This window comes from Chelonoidis abingdonii, chromosome 2 (genome assembly GCF_003597395.2).
Source record: "Chelonoidis abingdonii isolate Lonesome George chromosome 2, CheloAbing_2.0, whole genome shotgun sequence".
NCBI lineage: Eukaryota > Metazoa > Chordata > Testudines > Testudinidae > Chelonoidis > Chelonoidis abingdonii.
The window spans coordinates 74,292,452-74,315,041 of NC_133770.1; the positions used below are offsets into that span (position 1 = coordinate 74,292,452).

Consider the following 22,590-nt stretch of genomic DNA (forward strand, 5'->3'; position numbering starts at 1 on the left):
AAATGATTGTCTGTCGTTGCTTTCCTGGAGGAAGGAATGACTGACGACATTTACCCAGAACCACCCGCGACAATGATTTTTGCCCCATCAGGCACTGGGATCTCAACCCAGAATTCCAAGGGGTGGAGGAGACTGCAGGAACTATGGGATAGCTACGGAATAGCTACCCACAGTGCAATGCTCCAGAAATCGACGCTCGCCTCTGACCATGGACGCACACCGCCAAATTAATGTGCTTAGTGTGGCCGCGTGCACTCGACTTTATACAATCTGTTTTACAAAACCGGTTTATTTAAAATCGGAATAATCTCGTAGTGTAGACGTACCCTTAGTCCCCTGCTCTGTGCTCCAGCTTTTCCAGTATCCTGCATTCTGCTGCATCTCCTCCGATTCTTTCCTCCAGGGCACATCTAAGATTTGTTTTTTTATGTTGGTTTTTGTTTACAGTTTTTTAACATTTGCAAAATGTAATGTAACTGCAAACATACAATGGGAATGGAGGGGATGGATGTATAACACAGTATGGTTATATCCCAAATATCATACAAATATTCTGTCATTTATTCTAAAATAACCATACCATATTGTATCAGGATTGCTATAATTTGTGTTGTCTGTTATTCTGTTTGAATGCCCAAGAATGATATACACACTTATTGCATAGTTAGCCATAAATATTAGGGCAGTCAATTAATCTCACACGATTAACTCAAAAAAATTAATCGCGATTAAAAAAACTAATTGTGATTAATTGCACAATCAAACAATAGAATACCAATTGAAATGTATTAAATATTTTCGGATGTTTTTCTTCATTGTCAAATATATTGATTTTTATTACAGCACAGAATACAAAGTATACAGTGCTTAATTTATATTATTTTTATTACAAATATTTGCACTGTAAAAATGGTAAACAAAAGAAATAGTATTTTTCAATTCACCTCATACAAGTACTGTGGTGCAATCTCTTTATCGTGAGTGTGCAACTTACAAATGTAGATTTGTTTTGTTATATAACTGCTCTCACAAACAAAACTATGTAAAATTTTAGAGCCTACAAGTCCACTCAGTTCTATTTCTTGTTCAGCCAGTCACTTACACAAACAAGTTTATTTACATTTACAGGAGATAATGCTGCCTGCTTCTTGTTTACAATGTCACCAGAAAGTGAGAACAGGCGTTCACATGGCACTTTTGTAGCCAGTGTTGCAAGTTGTTTATGTGTCAGATATGCTAAACATTCATATGCCCTTCATGCTTTGACCACCATTCCAAAGAATATGCCTTCATGCTGATGATGGTCATTAAAAAATAATGCATTAATAAAATTTGTGACTCAGCTCCTTGGGGAAGAACTGTATGTCTTCGGCTTGGTTTTCCCCACATTCTGCCATATATTTCATGTTACAGCAGTCTCAGATGATGACCCAGCATATATTGTTCATTTTAAAAACACTTTCACTGCAGATTTAACAAAAAGCAAAGAAGATACCAATGTAAGATTTCTAAAAATAGCTAAAGCACTCAATGCAAGGTTTAAGAATCAGAAGTGCCTTCCAAAATCTGAGAGGGATGAGATGTGAAGCATGCTTTCAGAAGTCTTAAAAGAGCAACACTCCAATGCGGAAACTACAGAACCAAAACCACCAAAAAAGAAAATCAACCTTCTGCTGGTGGCATCTGACTCAAATGATGAAAATGAACATGCATAAGTCTGCACTGCTTTGGATCGTTATAGAGCAGAACCTGTCATCAGCATGGAGGCAAGTCCTCTGGAATGGTAGTTGAAGCATGAAGGGACATATGAATCTTTAGTGCATCTGGCAAATAAATATCTTGCGATGTGGGCTACAAGAGTGCCGTGCAAATGCCTGTTCTCACTTTCAGGTGACATTGTAAACAAGAAGTGGGCAGCATTATCTCCTGGAAATTGTAACCAAGTTTGTTTGTCTGAGCGATTGGCTGAAGTCAGACTGAGTGGACTTGTGGGCTCTGAAGTTTTACATTGTTTTATTTTTCAGTGCAGTTATTTTTTATACATAATTCTACATTTGTAAGTTCAACTTTCATGATAAAGGTGAATGTATGATATGAGGTGAATTAAAAAATACAATTGATTTTGTTTTTTACAGTGCAAAAATTTGTAATAAAAAATAAATATAAAGTGAGCACTATACACTCTGTATTCTGTGTTTTAATTGAAATCAATATATTTAAAAATGTAGAAAACATCCAAAAATATTTATATAAATGGTATTCCATTATTGTTGAACAACGCAATTAATCACGATTAATTTTTTTTAATGGCGCAATTAATCATGATTAATTTTTAGTATAATTCTAAAGGTATTAAGTTGGGATACAAGTTATTTTTTCATCCTATGTTTCAAAATGACTCAAGTCTAGTATAATACCATGTTATAGAGTTTGTCATGGTAATAACCAGTCTGCAGTTCAGAGCCTTCTGCCACATAATTCCATCAGTAAATTTATAAGGCTTGTGGTGTCAGAAGTGACTAGGCAATTATTACAAACCATAACAAGGAGTTGGTTGGGCAACTCCCACCTTTTCATGTTCTCTGTATGTGTATATATCTCCTCACTATATGTTCTGTTCTATGCGTCCGATGAAGTGGGCTGGAACCCACGAAAGCTTATGCTCAAATAAATTTGTTAGTCTCTAAGGTGCCACAAGTACTCCTGTTCTTTTTGCATAACAAGGAGGTATCATTGTCAGCTGGACCAGAGCATGATGGAGTAAATGAGAAGGCTTCTGAAAATGACAAAAGGAATAACATAAACTTAACTTCTTATCATGCAAAAACATTCCTGTGAATCTGCATCACAAAGTTGTTGTAGCCTAACATAGGGAACATATAAAACACTGCATTTTTGCGGGTCTATGAAACTTCCAGATGTTGTCAGAAGGAATTTTAATTTCTTTGTGGTAGTAAAATAGATTATTTTTTAATGTTTAGAATGTTAAATACCCATCAAATTATTACAATTTTTAGGTAGGTTAAATCTGGGGCCTAGAGCTATTGAAGTGTCTTTTACATTTTTTAGAGGATTTTTCCAGAACTCTTAACTTATTTGACTGTCTTGTTCTAAGGTGAAGAATTCTTTACAAATAATGTTCTGTTTTCTACAACTTTGGAACTCTGCAAAGTTTCAAAACAGAGAATGGAGGAAGGAGAGCTTGCCACTTCATGCCACACAGACTTTCATTATAAGTCTCAAATGACAAGTGAGCATTCTTTTTCCCTTGTACCCATTTCACATTCGTCATTCCCAGAACTACTCCAAATCCACCCACTTTTGAATGAAGTAATGAATGAAAATAAACCATTAAAGGAGAGGGCATGATGAATCCTGTATTCATACCCTATACAATACTGCAATAACATTTGTACAAAATATGCCTTGTGAATATCATTTGAAAACTAAAAAGCTGGTCAATAATATCATCATTAAATATATGTAACAACGTCATATGTGAAGTTTTAAGTTCTCTCTGTGTACTGTTATTAGAACATGTTTAACATCAGACAGCCTAGCTTAGGTAAAAGTGATGAACAGGTATGTCCTAGACAAAGGAATATGAATTTACCTTAGTTTACATATTAGCAGTAAACAAAGCCATCAAGCTAAATCAGTGGGGGTTATCCTGAGACTGAATGTGAGACAGAGAGTTAACAGGGCTCCTGCACCAGAGGCACACAGGAGACTGAGGGAGGCCTTCCTGACTTTTAGGACAAAGACAGTTCCTTTTGGAATATAAGGGACAGAGAAACTCCATCTTAATCCTTCACTTTAAGGAGACAAAGAAACCAAGCAATTTGACCTCTATAATGAGTCCTGGTCAGGCCAGCCAGTGAAAAGCTGGGAAATAATGGGGGCAAGAGAAACCATCTTGAACAGAGACTGTATCTGGCTAGATTAAGTTTTAGATCTTTAAATATGTGTTTTCACTTTTATTTCTTTGTAACCATGTCTACCTTATCTCTTTTGCTTGATATCCCTTAATCCATGCTCTTTCGTTAATAACCTTGTTTTGTTTTCATTATAAATTATCAGAGCTGTTCAGTAAAGTGCGTGCTCCTAGTAAGATACAGGTTGGAATGCCATATTGTCTCTGCAGAGCTAGCAAACCCAGTAAGAGGGACTGGCCGCTGCAGTAGGATGACTTTGGGGCAAATTTGGTGGTGGAAGCAGGGCCGGTGCAACCATTTAGGTGGACTAGGCGGTTGCCTAGGGCGCCGAGATTTGGGGGCACCAAAAAGCACCCCCAAATTTTTTTTAAAATGGTTGAGCAGCCGCTGCTGCTGGGTCAGGGATCCACCGCGGCAGCCGGCAGCGCAGGGCTTAGGCGGCAGGTTCTATATGTTTGCGGTGCTCGAGCACCAGCAATATTCAGGGCTGGGGGTCTTGCTCCAGCAATATTTGGAGCTCGGTCTCTCCCCTAGCCCTGCCCGGATCGGGCCCCGGACCCCCGCGGCCCCCCCCCCACGCCCCGCGTGGTCCCTGCCTGACAGAAAGCAGTGCAGTGTCTCACCCCTGCCTGCTTCTGTTGCTGGAGTAGAGCGGCTCCCTGCAGAACTGCTGTCTGCTGCCCCAGGGTCCTAGCGCCCCCCATCTCCTACTGGCAGGGCAGGCTGCCCTTACCCTGTGCTTCTGCCCTCACCCTAAGCCTGTCCACCACCCGAACAAGACGTCCCCTCAGCCCCTCCACCTAATCCTCTGACAGCCTGAAGCGCCAGCCCACATCATGAATCCCTCATCCTCACCCCAAATCGTCACCCTGCACCCTAATCTCTTCCCGCATCCCCTGAGCCTCCGATCATGAGCCCTTGTCCTCAGCCCCACCCTCGCCTCCTGCACATGAACTCCTCATCCGTAGCCCCGTCTCTCATCTCCTCTGCACCTAATCCTCTGCCTCAGCCCGGAGCACCCCACATCAATGAAACCCCTCATCTCACCCCCACCCTCACCCACACCCCACCCTTGCCTAGCCCTGAGCCCCTTCGCACATAATCTCTCATCCTCAAAAGCCCCAACCTCATCCCCTGCCTCCTCCTATCGTCCAACTCCCTCCAGAGCTTGCACCCTCCCCTTCCTACACCCCCACCCCCAGCCTGCACCCAAACTCCATCCCAAAGCCTGCACCCCTCACCCCCTCCTGCACACCCACCTCCTGCCCCAGCCCGGAGCCTGCACCCAGCACCCAAAATCCATCCCAAAGCCTGCACCCCTCCTACACCCTAATCCCCAGCCCAGGACCTGCACCCCAGAGCTCCGCCCCCCAACCCCTCCCAGAGCCTTACGCAAGTGGGGGTGGAGTTTGGGGGGGGGTCAGGTTCTGGGCACCACCAAAATTTCTACAAACTTGCCACTCATGCCCCTGGGTCAGTGTGCCACCGGCAGCCCAGGGGTTCCACTGCACAGTTGCTGCTTCACTTCTCCCACCTCCCAGGCTTGCGGCGCCAATCAGCTGTTTGGTGCCGCAAGCCTGGGAGAAGAATTAGAGCAGGACAGCGTGCTCGGGGAGGACGGGGAGCAGAGGTGAGCTGGGGTGGGGAGGTACCGCAGGGCTCCTGGGGCCAGAGGGTGGGGAGCTGCTGCGGGGGCGGGGGGCACAGTTCAGGGCGGGGAGCTGCTGCAGGGCTAGGGGAGTGCAAGGTGGAAGTTTCACCTAGGGCGCGAAACTTCCTTGCACCGGCCCTGGGTGGAAGGGTACTAAGGTCAGAAAGATCTGCAAGGAGTAACCAAGCTGGACAACGCCAGGGTGAGACTTGTGGGGTGCTGGCAGGCTGTTGGTGTCAGGGCTCTGAAACAAAGCTGTGTAGCCAGAAGACTCCCAGGACTACAGGGTAGATAGACATTGACTGGACTCCTTACTAACCTGCATGAACTCCAAAAATGTCACATGGGTCTTTTTTCAAAAGTCCTGATCTTAAACCAGAAAGGGTATGGGAGAGAAAGGTGTACTGAGGAAAATGCACCCTCAGTTGTGCATTGTGAATGTCCTAAATAAAATAGTTCCTCTTATTGAAAGGGAAATCAGAAAACCACTCTTCCAGTCAAGACCGTGGGATAATCAGAATTTCAGGGACTGCTGATGGGTCTAACAATGTGACATTTATTTGGCAACTTCATACTACAACCTTAGGGGGGAATTAAAACATCAACCTCAGAAAATCAAACTCTTTTCAGTATAAGCCCGCATTTAAACTGTGACATCAAATTCTCTCTCAAGAGACTTAGAGAAAATTATTCAACATGCAAGAAAATGGAGAAATCTTTACATATGATCCTTTGTATTTACACTTACGTGGATTCAAATGTCAAGACCAACCTAAGAAGAATGGAATCTTGAAATATCTTGACAGTACTTTAATGAAATAAGACAATCAGCTTCAAGACGTATTATAGGATCACATTCTGACCTAAAATACTCTCCAAGACTCTGCCAGATCCACAGTTAAGGCAGGAGTTGGTATAAATTTCTCCACCCCAAGAGACACTGCAAAGAAAATTGCCTGCATGTTGTGTTCTTCAAAAGGTCAGAATATAGTCTGTAACATAGATTGTCTATTCCAGTGTTTCCCAAACTTGGGACATCGCTTGTGTAGGGAAAGCCCCTGGCGAGTTGGGCCGGTTTGTTCATCTGCTGCGTCCGCAGGTCTGGCCGATTGCGGCTCCCATTGGCCGCAGTTCACTGCTTCAGGCTAGTGGGAGCTACTGGAAGCAGTGGCCAGTAAGTCCTTTGGCCCACGCCGCTTCCAGCAGCTCCCATTGCCCTGAAGCAGTGAACTGCAGCCAGTGGGAGCTGCGATCGGCCGGTCCTGCGGACACGGCAGGTAACCAAATGGACCCAGGCCACCAGGGGTTTTCCCTAAACAAGCAGCGACCCCAGTTTGAAAAACACTGGTCTATTCCCTTCACTTAGGCAAGTCTCAATATTTGGAATAAGAATAATTTTAAACAATGAACAAATTTGTGCACATTGTGATGGGTTTGGAGACATTTGGAAGTATATTTTCTTCTGTTTGCAAGCTATTTGGAGAAATTAGGTGATCTCAGATTTTCTTTTTCGGTGTCTGTCCACCATGGGCTTGTCTACATAAAGAAGTGCCATTGTGTTATGATGTGTTCAATATTATGTTAATTAACACATCTTGTAACAGCGTGTCATTTCCCAATATAGGCATACCAGGTTGATGGTAAGTATAAGTGCTCTAATATGCTTATCTTTTGAGGTCAAAGGGTATCCATATTCTAACTTATTTTCCTATTGGCAGGGTGACAGGACAGCACAATCATCAATTATAGTGCTAGTGCAAGACTATATTTATAGTGTGGTTAGGACCCAAATGTGAATACCTCCTTCTCTCCTTCCTTCCACCCTCCTCATCTAATGTTTTGAGAGAGTTTTTAAAGTAGCTTTATGTGGAGATATTAACTCTTCTAAAGCACCTCCAAAGAAAATCTCAAAATAACACACAAATAGATCATGCACCTTTGAAACTAAATGAAAAGACCTCTGAACAACATACTAACCCATAGATTCCTTCCTACCAGCGCTATAATAAAAAGGATTCTGCATGGATTCCTCCTGAGGGTCGAAACAACAGACTGGACTTCTACATAGATTGCTTCCGTCAACGTGCATGGGCTGAAATTGTGGAAAAGCAGTATCACTTGCCCCATAACCTAAGCCGTTCTGAACACAATGCCATCAACAGCCTCAAGAACAACTCTGACATCATAATCAAAAAGGCTGACAAAGGAGGTGCTGTCGTCATCATGAATAGATCGGAATATGAACAAGAGGCTGCTAGGCAGCTCTCTAACTCCATATTCTACAGGCCATTACCCTCTGATACCACTGATGATTACCAAAAGAAACTACACCATCTGCTCAAATATCACTTCTGAAACACAGAAAATTGTGACCCACAGCAGAACCTCTGACAGTTATTCTATTGCATACAAGATCCAAAATGGAAATCTGGAGGCATCACTCAAGCATGGATCTTAAAACAGCATGATGTCTGGCTATGTGACTCTCTCCTACACTATGCTACAGCACGCCCAGCTATATTCGAGAGAACTGCTTCCTGAGGAAACTACAATTCCATCGGTGATCTCCAGAAAACACCATCGGCCATTAGGATGTGGAAGCTCTACACAATATTCACCACAAAGATGGACTACAAGGCCATCAGGAATAGTATAGCACCATAATATACGGCAGAACCTGGTGCTGAACTTTGTTGCACTTTGTCCAACCAAACTATTTCACATTTGGGGACAATAAATACCTAAGTCAGTGGACTGCTATGTACCCGATCCCCAATCATGCTCAACGTCTGTAGGCTGCATTAGAACAACCGCTTCTTAGCTCTCGCCCCGTAAAACTACTCTGCTTGCACTAACATTGAATGACACTTCAATGCATCTGGGACTCATGAAAAGAAGCCTCAAGGAATCCACCATGATCTTTAACAATTTCCATCACATGACCATACAACCTCACCCTAGCACATCGACAAGCGTTCAATTTCCTAGAACTATATCAATAGGATGTCACATAAACCGACCTATACCGGAAACTGCTGGACGCTAATACTTACTACATGCCTCAGCTCACCAGGACACACCCAGATCTTCGTCTACTTGTCGAAGCTCTGAGATACAGACCGTATTTGCCTCCAATCTCAGACAGAGATAAAAAATCTACAAGATCTTATCGAGCATTCTTGAAAACTACATAACGATCCGCTAGGAAAAAACAGATTGAAGAGCAGAAGAGTACCCCAGAAGTCACTAACAAGGACAAGGCTCAACAAAGAGAAATACAGAACAACCATAAGCCATCATACAGCCCTCAGACAAAACTCTGTCCAGCGCTCATAAGCAATTACAACCTTCCTTAAAGATCATCCCTCTATATATGGGAGGAACAGGCCAGTCCGTCGTTATAGACAGCCTTCCCAACCTGAAGCAATACTCACTCACAACGGCACTATCCCAGAATAACAACATAACTAACGGCACAAGGAACTATCTTGCAACAAAGCGAGCAGCTCTGTCACATATATATTCAAGTGACCACCATCATGACCTAACAAACATCAGCTCGACCATAGGGCACTTCACTCTGCACATCTGCAACTTGATATGTGCCATCATCGTGCCATCGCCAATGCACTCGCCATGTACATTGGCAAACCGGAGAAGTCCTCTATGAAAGAATAATGGACACAAATCGTGACAATCAGGAATCATAACATTCAAAAAGCAGTGGGAGAACACTTCAACCTCTTTAAATACTCGAGAAGACTTGAAGGGCAGTTTGCAAAAAAAAAACATTCAAAACAGACTCCAAAGAGAACTTTGCTGATCTCGACAATTAATATGCAAAATTAAGATCAATTAACTCAGGCTAAAACAGAGACTGGAAGTGGTGGTCCAGTCTAATTGGAATCTATTTCCCTATGTAGTCTCCTCACACTTCTGTGGATAGCTTAATTTAATCGTTCAAAGTTTTTTTTTTCTCCTGCTGATCGATAGCTCGAGCTCAAATATGATTAAGACTCTTCTGTTGGTAGCTACTTGCACTATTTCATTTCTGTAGTATAAATAATCTCCTGTCTGTGTGTTCCATTCTGTGCATCCGAAGAAGTGAGCTGTAGCTCACGAAAGCTCATGCTGAAATAAATTTGTTCGTCTCTAAGGTGCCACAAGTACTCCTGTTCTTTTTACTGATTTCACTAGAGTCTCAAAAATCTCTGAATCCTTTTTAAGTGTAAGACAGGATTTTTCTGCAAGTCCCAAGACAGTGGATTTTGTAGAAGGTGATATTCCAGGGCAAATTGTACCAGTAGAATAATAATTTTTTAAAAATTGGAGTACAACCCTTTTTTTTTTTTTTGAAAAAGCATGATAGATATATCCCATTTTTCTTCAAAGCTGGGAAGGACCCAGGGGATTGCAGGTTATATGGGTCTATCTTGCTTTTGAACAAAGGCTACAAGATCATTGTCAAAAATTGCTGCCCTGTATCTTGAATCCTTTTTACCAGAATCAATTCACTATGATCAGACTATATTTATTTATTTAAATAGACAGATGTATGGCAGGTAACTCATTCTAAATGGTTGGGATGCCCGAATACTCCAGTTTAGAATTTCCTGAAGCAGTTAATGAAAGTTAGATGCTGCAAAGGCCTTGGATAGGACAGAACAACTGATTTAGATATTCATATATCAAAGAAATTAAATCAATGTGCTTTAATATGTAAAAATGCTAAGGTCTCACATTGTCTAGCTAGCTATCTTGATGGGATGGTGATGCTTTTGATAATGAAATATAAATGCCTCATAATGCCATAGATGCCTTAATTAAAGTTGTATGGTTTTATGACCTATAATAATAGTTGATGTTCTGTTTACAGAATTGAGGGTAGTCAAATGTCATGCTTTGGAGTTTTAACTGATTACCTGCGGGGCACAAGAGTAAGTTTGCTCCATGAACAACATTACACTGTTGGCTGGATGCTTTGTGGAAGGGATGGGTTATCTTCCTCTGAAGCATCAGTTATGTGCCAGTGTTGAGGTGGGACACCGGATTTGATGGACCAGTAGTCTGAACCCACATGTTCTGTGTTTCCAAAGGTTGTGCACATATGCACACAGTATAGCTCTGGGCAAAAGATTCTCTACAAAAAAATTTCAATATTGTGTTGGTTTATATGATGCTGCATAGAGAAGTATGAATTTCACTTTTTTGTTAGCCAAAATAGATGGACTTTTATTAAAAATCCCTTTCTTGATTATCTTATCAGTGATGGCTGATAATATTATCACAGTTCCTGATAATACTTTGGCAGGAGTAAAACAAAATACGTGATATGTTGAGAAAATCAGGAATTGGTTTGCTTGGAGTATTGGAAATGGAACAGTTAGTTATTGACATTTTATATAGCTTGGTAGCAAAATCAGCACAGCACTTGTATTTTCAGTCTCTTTAGCAGTAAAAGGATAAAGGGTTTCAGTCTAGTTTGTGTCAGGCTGGCACTTGATTCGACAGTAATCTTAGTAATGCCATAGGTAGTCCATAAAATATGCCTGATATACCTGCTAACAACATTTTCTTTGAATTCTATTTTATAACTGCTCTCTTAAAAGATAGCACTCTTCATTATGGAAAATTATTAGTTTTAAGAATGATTTAAAACAGAGAATGTTCTGTATTCCCAGTTATGCAGATACAATGATTTTTCCCATGTGGTCTACTGGTTTCTCCTGACCTTTAGGTCAATTTATCTAAGATTAAATTAAAGCGCCAGTGTAAACAGTGCCGCAGCGCTGGGAGCACGGCTCCCAGCGCTGCAAGTTACACCCGTAGAGGGTGTGGAGTACGTGCAGTGCTGGGAGAGCTCTCTCCCAGCGCTGGCGCTGTGACCACACTCGCACTTCAAAGCGGTGCCGTGGTAGCACTTTGAAGTTTCAAGTGTAGCCATACCCTCTGTTTGCCAGAAGCAGGGATTGGGTGACAGGGCATGGATCACTTGATGATAACCTGTCTGTTCATTCCCTTTGGGGCACCTGCCATAGACACTGTCAGAGGACAGGATACTGGGCTAGATGGACCTTTGGTCTGACCCAGTAGGGCCATTCTTATGAGCACTGGCAAGTAACACTGTATAGGAAAGACAGTTAATACACACACTTGAAACAATCTGAAGCCTCCATAGCCCAGGAACTAAAAGACTGGTCTATTTCTGACGTAAGGTCTTCCAATTAGCAGTTCATTGCACTTCCACTGTAAGTGCATCATAATCACAGAATGAAAGAAACGTTAGTAACCGGTGATGATTAGTCCTGGTAGGTTTTGTGTAGTTTTACCATATGTTGCTAATGATGAGCAGATCTTTGCTAGTGAGCAGGAGTTTGAAATTATTTTTATATAAATGATCAAAGCAGCGTATCAAGTATATTTCAAATCCAAAGGATTCGTTACATAGGCACACGAACTACAACCTGTTTGAGTCAGACTCCCTCTTCCTCTCCTTCCAACCTCTTCTGTGCTGCCTCTGCTACTTCCACAGACACCAGGTAGGCAGTTCTTCCTGTATAAATGTTTTCTTCCCTAGTACAGCACTCATTGCTTCTGGCTACTTTAGATTTCCATAGTGCCTGTCCACACCAGTTGCCTTATTCTTTTAAGTTATGTTTGTAATTTTAAAACAATAAAGAGTTTTGTTAATTATTTGTTTTTAACTTAAAAAGTAGGTTTTAAAATTAGCAACCAGGGCAGGTTCTGTGAAATAAAAAATAATAAAAATTGAGAAATAAATTACAGTAACAGGAAGGAAAAAGGCAAAAGTAGGGGCTAGCTGTGAGTTACAAAGAAATAAAAACATCCAGGGGTGCTGGGTCACAAGAGTGGGACTTACATTAGAAGGTCACAGAGATGTCTATTTATTGATTCACAGTTTGTTTATTTTATGCTTTGTTCTCTATCTAGCATCTAGCGAGATACTATACTTAGTATAATTTACCATAGACATTAATCGCACAAGTAAAGATTTTGTCTTATTTTAAAACAGGGTCTGATTCTCCTGACTTACCCTGGTATATATAAATCAGGAGTAATTCCAGTGAAGCCAGTAGTGGTACTGTAGTGTAAAACTGATGGTAGAAGGAAATCAGGCCCATAGATTCAAACTACGAAGCAATGCATTGTTTCTAATCTTGAATAATGAAAGCCTGCTGGGCAGGTCTTTATGTAACCTTGTTCCAGTGAACAAAGTGGAGAATAGTTAATAGAATTGCCATTTTTAAATTCTCATTGTGAATACTCAGCATGCTGTGATCATATACCGAGTAATGGTATTTACCATCAGTAAATTGCTGTAGATACTATAATATAAATAAGAGTTTTATGCATTAGGACATATTTCCCATCCCAGGGACATTCTGAGGACAGGACTACAAAGAATGAAGGCATCAAAGTAGTCTTTGAATAGACCCAGTCTATTAGAGTGCTAGAATATTTGTAATGATTTTATTGGGGGGTGGGGATTAGAGACAAATAACTAAATAAAGAAACATAGATAAAGTCAACCATATGATGTTCTCTATATGTTGTTTTTATTGTGGCCAAAATCATGCATTTCTCAGCACAACATGCCATCAGCAGGAGGGAACCAATGCTTCACACTCCCATAGTAATTTTTTTTTTTAATGGCTTCATTGACAGGTACTCAGAGGAAAATAATAAGAAGAAAGCAAATAAGATGCCTCACATAAAGCCTTTTACTCACTAACTTAGTGTACTGCAGGCTTGTTGCCAAGACAAAAACAGCAGGTAGCCCCAAAGTATAAATTACATCTCAGGTTGTGGTAGTAAATATACATGTGAGAGACCCATTGCTGAAACTAGATAAGTCTTATAATGAGGCATTACAGTACATAATGAACACAGTTGCTCTAATAAGTGTATGGATACAATATTTTGAGATGCATTAAAGGACACATTGCTATTCCTTTACCAATTTCTTTTTTTAAACCAATTACCATTACAAACTGTTCCTGGTCAATGGGAGCTGCTGGGCCGATGCTCCGGATGGGGGCAGTGCACAGATCCTCACTGGCTGTCCCTAGGAGCCAGCGGAACATGTTGCCGCTTCTGGGGAGCCACACAGAGCAAGGCAGGGAGCCTGCCAGCTCTGCACCAACTGGGCTTTTAATGGCCCAGTCAGCAGTGCTGACCGAAGCCAGCAGGGTCCATTTTTGACCAGGCATTCTGGTCGAAAACTGGACACCTGGCAACCCTACTTTGTCTCATATTTCTCATGTAAAAGAGGGTTAATGAAACTTTCCTGCCTCTCAGAAAGGGTGTTGAAAGACTTGATTTAATTATGTTTGATCCTCAGACTAAGACACAGTGTAAATTTACAGCAATATAATATACTGAACCAAAGCACTGAATCCAGATCAAACCCCAAACTTTAGAATGTTAGATCCTAGGAAGCCACACTTTCTATCTAGGCCTGATCTCTAATTTTAAGTAGTAGGAGCATGCCTAAGAAAGTTTGTGAATTCAAATTACGTTTCCTAACTTTATTCAAAGTTCTTGGGCTTGCAAACCTGGGCTGAAAAATCTCTGCTTTCAGTCAGACTGTAATTACCCCAAGAAAAGCAACTCTTATAGAATTTTGACATGAATTTTTCAGCCCCATTCAGAACAAGGAGGCGAAATGAAAATTCATGAAAATGAAAATAATGAGGAAATGACGTGTTGTGAGCTTTCTGAATCTTTAACAAAAGAAAGAAAAGAAAAGTATATGGGTAAGGTTTGTTTATGATTGAAGTCATTCTTATTTTACCCAACCTGGTTCACCCTAATTTTATTTTATTTCTTTTCGTTTCCTCAGATTTTGCTATGATTATTTTATGCATAGCAGAGGCATTACTAACCAAAGCACCATGCCCATTGCCACAGGGGTCTCAAAGTTGGCTGCTGGTGTTCCTTTGTTTTTGATTTGGAGCAGTTTACTCCTTTGGTTTCTGTGGCAACTGTTTATTGCACACATTTGTAAAACACCTACTGGTATCACTGTGGCATGTGGATGGGCAGCTGTGGCCTCCCTGCTGCTCCAACACCCACTCTGCCGGTGCTTCATTCACTGTCTGAAGCTCACCAAGAGGCAGCATGGGAAAGTAGGGAAAGACAGAAACAGAGTGGACAGCTGCTAGCAATGGATGCCATATTCATCTCAATTGTCTGAGACGCCTCCACCTCACAGAGTGAGGGTGCACTCCACCAGAGCAAAGGCCATTTAGGTAACTTTGCTTCAGGAAGTACCTCTCATTGACATATGCAAAGAAGCCACATGGAGTTCCATTCATACCTTCACAAGACACTACACCCTAGTGCACACCCCCTCACCTGATGCATCCTTTGGGTCTCTGGTCTTCAATTTCAGTGCCACAAGGGTCCACATGCCCACTTTTCTTCATGAGTACTGCTTGTCAGTCACCCATAGTGGAATACACATAGGGACCAGCGGTCGGAGAAGAAAAAGAGGTTACCTACGTTCTGTATGGGAATTCTTTGAGTTGTGTGGTCTGTGTCTGTTTTCTACTACCTGCACTTCTTCCCCACTGCTTTGGGATCATAACTCTAATTCACTGTAGAGAAGGAACTAGAGAGGCAGTCGGTCCGCCCCTCCCCTTAGTTCCTCGGTGTGGTGCCTGAGGTAAGAAAGTGCACAGGTACAGACCAACGGATGCTACCAGTATAAATATTCTGATTGCAGGTATGTGGAGCCACATGTCTCGAAGAACTCTGATTAAGGGTGGTAGGTAACCTCTCTTTTTCGTCCCTGCAGATGCGGCAGTAAGATCAGACCCCAAAATTCGTATTTGCAATAGGATCCAGAGGACTGGGAAAGGGGAGCATAGCCTTGAACTGACCCTCCCATCTTCCAAAACTTCCCTTACCCCTCGGTGCGCAGGTTTATGCTTCCTACCCTCACAGAACTAGGAGGAAGTGTTTGGTCCTTTGACACTTAACATATGTTTGATTAAGAAATCTAATTGAAAATAACATTATTGTGATTAATTGATTCCATTTGTCTACTTCGACCCACGTGGGAGATACTTTTATTTCTTTGACCTTTTGGGTTTTCATTGATTTTGACCAACATTCTGTAAAGTGAGTAGATTTATGTACAAATTTACAGCTCTGATTAAAATAAAAATCAGCCATGTTTTTGTTCTGTTCTCCAGATAACTCTCTTTAATAATTTGTCTAGGACAATCTGTAGTAATACTGACACAGTAATGGAACTCTCCCGTTAATTCACTGGTACACCAATGTAAGCTGAATATTATAGTGCACTCTTTAAATGAAGTTAAGGTTTGGTGTTCATCATGCTTTGTACTGGACAAGCAGCTTTGAGAAGGTCTTCTTTCTGCCTGCCTAAAATATGCTGTGAGAATTGAAACTACTCAACGCATTAGCTATATTTAAAACAAAATGGATTCAATTACAGTTGTTTCTGAAGCATCTGAGGGACATATATTTCTCTTCTAAGTGGTGTGCGCACACATCACCTGCAAGTAGATAGCACATATGCTAAAGGCAATGGCAGAGAGGGAGGTATGTTCCCTGTTAGGCAAGATGTGCTGGAAGATGAAATATAAAGGAGGCCATTTTTAAATTATCCAATTCTTTGTCCTTAATTCAGCACTTACAAGTTGATGTCATTCTGGAGGTGGCATGGAACTGAATTGTTATCATCCCACCCCCAAGTTTGCCACTGAGCTGTGGAAGCGTGTCCCCAGTGAATATGACAGACAGTACACTATGAAGTATATCATCCATTGTAAGGGAATAATGACAATACAGAGCTATCAATTGACAAGTTGTTACTAAATCCAAATCCTATGAGGACATATGCTCACACTACATCTCTTCAGCCATCTATTACAAATTACACCTGAAACAGATGTTCGAAATATTGGAGTCCATTGCCAGCTCTAGGATGGCCCTGAATTCTTCTTGTTTTGTTCATTGTTTTGTTTTATCTTGCACCGCTGCTAGTATTTAAGAATCAGGGCTCAAATTTGGAGACTGAATCACTGGCATATCTGACAGATCGGTCCTTATCCCAACCACCGTATCTTTATGGTTGAGGTAATTCCATCTGGAACTGCTACAGCCATCATTATCCCCATTATTGAAACTGACTGGTTTAACATCAGTTGAATGGAAAGCAGCATATATATGTGTTCTGGCTCTGGGTTGGTTCAGCCTTAGATGATTTAATCTCCCCTTTGCCAAACTGATGTCCATCTGTATCAGTCCTTCCAAAGATAACAGTTTCAAGCACTGAGATGTTTACTTTACTTTCATTGAGATCTTTGGTTTAGTTGCCAATAATATTAGTGGAGCTGGAATATAAATCACACTGAATGTAAAATTTTTGGGCTTCATTGCATGGGGCAGATGTCCATGTAGAGAGAAGGGTAATTAAATTATCTTGCATTATAACCCTGATTTAGCTGAGGGCTTGCACATAAGGGAATTTTCTCTGGAGAAACCTTATGTGTTGTCACTCTTGTTGTCAATATCATAAATGGTGACTATAATAAAATCCTTAACAATTAGGAAAGAAGGGAAAGAAATAATACATCTATTGAATTTTACTATTATTAATGTGCAAAAGAAGAAGGGTTATGCTGGTGCTTGCTGTTAGCTCTTTCATTGTGCACATCAATCTCTATTTTATATCGGTTGACCAAGCTTACTGTCACTGATCATCCAAATATGCAGACATTGCAAACACAGAGTTTTGCTACCCTTGACATAATTTAAGCTGTTATTTAAAATAATTAATTATAATGTTTCTGTCCCCCTGGGTTGCAAAGATAATCTTTGAATTAATAAAAATCAATGTCCATCGCAGTGCTGCCAGGCTGCGTGTGCAGTGGACATGGTGAAACAGTTGAATTGACAGATGTGGCGTTTTTCAACTATTCGAATTAAGAGGTTGTTGACTTCAGACAAAACAATATAACCAAATTAAGTTATGGAAATGTAATTATAATGGGCAGCTGGGTACAGTTTTAAGTTTTGATCCTCCAAAATCAAAAACATACGAGTTGTACAAAACCAAAAGAGGACTCAGCTGTCTCATGCAGGCTAAATGGAGTCTAGTAAAAATAGAATTTTCTTTTGATGCTTACTATATTTAACCTTTTATCTATGTTTGACATTTATATCACTTCCATTTTAGCCTGCCAGTATCAAATGAGTAGTTGCTTTTACCAATATTAGAAAATTTGTCTCTGTAGAAAATGACAAGGGATTTCCTTTGCAGATTATGGGTTGTTTTTTTTCATGTAAAGTTTAGGCTGCCTTTACTTCTTGCCTTTTTCATTTGAACTAATTGCCTAATGTTTTTAAGGCTTTGCTTTCTGGGTCCCTCACATACTGTAGCAGTGCTGTGGCCTCAGCATTTGTTTAGGTTTATAAAGTGTACAATTAGCCCTTTTAATGCCTAATTCAGTCACAATTAAACCTCCCCTGATGGCTTATGATTGGTCTTTCCAAAGGCTGTGGAGGTGTTTTTAATTATTAATTCTCTGGTTTGTTTCTTACAGCAGTCTCAGCTGTGCTTTATTATTCAAAGGTTAATGCAAGCTGAGAACCGGGTAAATTAAATTTGTTTGGCAGCTAGCAATCTGATGTATTACAGACATTGTGAGATACAGATTAGTAGCAACTCCTTTGCTGTTGTGATGCTTAAAAAGACAAATTTTATCTTTAAAGCAATTGCTAGTTTTGATAGTATGGTTGATATTATAAAATGATGGTTCCATAATATTATAGTGTCTGCAACACATTTTTGTTAAGAAAGTGTGGAGTTTAGAAATACAAGACACATTAGCAGCTATTATAGAAAATTAATGTAGATATCATTACCAATGAACTGGTACACTGCTCAGTAGTAAGTCATCCGGTTGTATGTGGGGAATCACGCAATCAGACGTTTTAATATGAAGGGAGCTGAAGAAATTTCAGGTAGAAGAGAGTTTATTAACTTTCAGTGAACAAAATGAATAGTTGAGAAGTGAACATGACATGATGTTGTGTAATAATTGTACGCCTTGGGTACATTGTGAAGCAGGGAACATAGCCGAGAGCTTTCATCTGTTCTAGACATACAGCTATTTCACAAACTCTGCAAGCTCTGGAATTCTTTATTGCAGTCATAACAAGAATTGTTTCATAAGAAATGCCTTAAGAAAATACTGTGACGCTTATTTTGAAAAATCCACTAACTCCTCTTTCCTGTAAAATATGTTAGGTGCCCACATCACAGAAGTCACTATCATAACTGATCCTAATTGGAAATAATGGTTGATGTTGTTGTTGTTGTATATAGACAAGCCGCTAACCTAGAGGTATTCTGTAGGTTCTTCAAACACAAAATATTACTTGTATTAGAACCTAGCTTAGCAATGAATTAGATCTGAATATATTATTGATATTTACTGAAATCAAGTAACTAACACATCCACAGAAAAAAATAAATGTTAGGGGTCTGCTCACTACAGCTAAAATCCTGCACATGAAAGTCCACACTGAATAAAATGTATGGTTCTGAGGCTGAGCTTGTGTTATTTGAAAAGAGGCTACTTTGATTTATATGGAAGCTGTGTTGCAAAAAATATATTAGTTTTCAGTGTACCTAGATGTTGATTGACTACAGGAGGGTTTTTTTCTATTTCCACATTTAGAGCTATATTCTGTACATTGTAAATATATGTTAGTACTTTGCTAGTTTAAATGACGAATTTATATTAACATAATCCTACAATTTAACCTGCTAGTATCTCTTTCTTTTGATAAGCTTTTCAGTACATTGTAATAATTGTAAAGTAAAACAGCCTTCTGTATTAGTCATTGGAGTGATTTAGAATAGTAGCTTAGAGCGTCAAGCCAGAAGGTCATTTGTATGGTGCCAAGATTTTAATGCAGTCTGTCCTGTATAATAATGTGTGTTGCTGCAATGCCACCTAGTGATGAGGTGGATAAGGAGGTAGTTGAATACTGAATGGCTGACAGACAAGTGGTCTCTTTCTCCTTGTATTGTAAATACTGCCTCACTTCCCTCCGCTAAGAATATTTTAGTTGCAGTCAGGAAGCTAATCTTTCTGTAATTATTTGAATAATTTATTAATATAGTGATTATACTACATTTATGTGTCTGATTACCACTTTGGGTGAAAAAGAAGATGGCATCAGACAAATGTATTATTGGGGAATAGCTCCATGAATGCAATATATCATTTTTGCTTCTGATGTGATTCGAGATAATGTTATCATAAATATAACTGATGTACTATATGCTCAGTTTTATGTGGTTTCTCATTATGCCATATTTTTGCTTTCTGTTTTAGTGCTGGACCCAAAGGAGACAACATTTATGAATGGAGGTCAACTATACTGGGGCCTCCAGGTTCTGTGTATGAAGGGGGAGTTTTCTTCCTTGACATTACCTTTTCACCAGACTATCCTTTTAAACCACCTAAGGTTAGTAGAATAATTTTAAAAGTAAAATAGCAGTACCCAATGAATAATTAAATGATATTTGTCCATATTATTTTATGGACATATATATAATATAATGCTTTTTATTAATCATTCTGCAACAAGAGAGCTAGCAGCTTCAGCCACCTCTGTAGTTGTCTTTAGATCAAAGAATCAGTTAACTATTAACATATTCCAGCCTAATAGTACCCTTTATTTTTCCTCGGTCCACCCTCCCACTACAGTTTTAAAATGTTAACACGGTAAGAGCTAATCTACACTGCAAATGCTTTGCTGGTATAGCTGTACTAGGAAAGGCCCTCATGGTGGAAACACATCTCATACAGGCAAAAGGAGTGCTTTTACTGGTATCATTCAGCCACCTCTCCAAAGGACATAAGCTACACAGGCAAAAGAACTCTTTTGCCAGGATAAGCTTCATCTACAGGGGGAATTCTGGCGTATTCTGATGCATGTGTCAGCAAAAGTTTGCAGTGTAGACCTCGCCTGAAACAGAATGGAGGAGAATAAGAAAGCGGGGTGGGGTATGAGGGAGAATGGGGAGGAACACTGGCAAGGGGAAAATGGGGGACCTTTGTGGGGGGCTGAAGGGGAGTTATGGAGTACACACATAGCCCGTGGGGTGCAGAGGGAATGGGGGGAGCCTTGTATGGGCAGCGTAGAAAGGCCTGGCATGGGGCACACACAACCCCAGGTATGCAGTTGGAGTGGGGCCAAAAAGAGCCCTGGCATGGAGGAAGAGAATGAGGGGCCATGGTAGAGAGGGCAAAGGGGAAACAGAGGCACACAGCAGAAGAGAGGATTGTAGTTAGAGGGGATGGGAGGGTGGCACACGGGGAGATTGGAGAGAGATGAGAAGATCCTGAGGTGTGCAGTGTGCTCAGCCTACAGAAGAAATAAAGAGTATCACCCCTAGTTCTACAGTATCCCAGAGTATCTAAACAGTGGGGTCACTGACAAGAATGTTATAGTTGAGGTTCATCTCTCCCACTGACCACTGTTTTAGCCAAAACTTTCCAATTCATATTTAGTCACCTAAATAAGAGGCCTGGCTTTCAAAAATGATGAGAATCCATAGCCCCTCCTATTTAAGTCAGTTGAAGTTTTGGGTTCTCAGGCCATCGGAAAATCAGGGCTGAGACCTTCAGGCCCACTCTGGCCCCTTTACACTTAATAAAAGAGCCAGAGCAGGGCAAAGAGGATTAAATGCCTCATATTCTGCCTGGGGAGAATTCTCCAGACATTGGCACTGTACAACCTAGCTATAAGGCTGCCTCACCAGGGCCCCCTCACTTATCCCTATCTAGAGTCCTGGTAGGAGTGGGGCTGAGGGTGGCGGTGGAATCACAGCACTGCACAGATTCCAGGCAGCGCTGTGGCCAATAAGGAAGCCTGAGAAGACTGCTGTAGCTTAGGCTATGCCTGCACTACAGAGCTTATGTTGGCATAGTTATCGAGGCAGAGCCCCCTGATGTAGATGCAGCATACGCACTGTTCTCTCCCCATAATTGCATCTACATTGAGAGTTTTGTCAGCTTAACTGTGTTTCTAGGGAGTGTGGTTTTTTCACACCCCTGACCTACATAGATATGCTGCCAGGGCCGGCTCCAGGCACCAGCTCAGCAAGCAGGTGCTTGGGGTGACCAAGGTGAAGGGGAGGCACGTCAGGCTCTTCTGCAGCAATTCGGCAGTGGGTCCCTCGCTCCCTCTCGGAGGGAAGGACCAGCCACCGAATTGCTGCTGAAGAAGAAAGTGGCGCGGTGGAGTAGGCACCAATTGCGATTGCGCATTTTTTTTGCGCTGCTTGGGGCGCCAAAAACCCTGGAGCCAGCCCTGTACACTGCTATAAGTTTTACATGTAGACCAGGCCTTAGACAGCCTCCCCCCCACCCCCCCCAAGGGTGTTTAAATTATGCCAAGGTCTCTTCAGCCCATGAAACAAGACATGTACCACAGAATCTCTATTTTAGGTTCCTAAATATGAATTAAAGTGCTTAACTTTAGCCACATAAATTAGAAAATTACAGCCATTTTAAGAGTAATTAATGTCAGTCTCCTAGCAAAAAACAAACAAAAAGGGGATATTCACATGCATGTGTTAAGTGTAGGGGTTAAGCTCTCTCTGAAATGTGAAGCCGTAAGAGACTCTAAACCACAATACCTTTTTTTGGTACAGCTATCTAAAGAGCTAGATATGAGAGAGGAAGATCTGGTTCTTCTTTCTGTTGAAACTGCACTTCAGTTTTGAGGAAACACATTAAATGAGTCCTTTTTAAATAGAAGAGAAAGATCCAATTTGCTCTCTCGCCCTGAGATAATGGCTTTTTCAGGCCACACAATTATATTTTGGTGACTATTATTTTGTAAAATTAATAATGCAATTTTGTGTTTCTTGTTAATGAAATAGAGAAGTTCTTATCCTGCCTTCTAACCACTTTTTTGTGCTCCTTT

The 22,590-nt window shown here is 40.9% G+C and overlaps 1 protein-coding gene across 2 annotated transcripts in view; it reads left to right on the top strand.

Moving 5' to 3' along the window:
• LOC116825289 (ubiquitin-conjugating enzyme E2 E2) overlaps nucleotides 1–22,590 on the top strand; it is a 330,842-nt gene that overhangs the window by 238,764 nt on the left and 69,488 nt on the right. For both annotated transcript variants that reach the window (XM_032781177.2, XM_032781178.2), the window contains one exon: nucleotides 19,989–20,121. In XM_032781177.2, coding sequence (XP_032637068.1) covers nucleotides 19,989–20,121 — 133 coding nt within the window. The remainder of the gene's footprint in view (nucleotides 1–19,988; nucleotides 20,122–22,590) is intronic.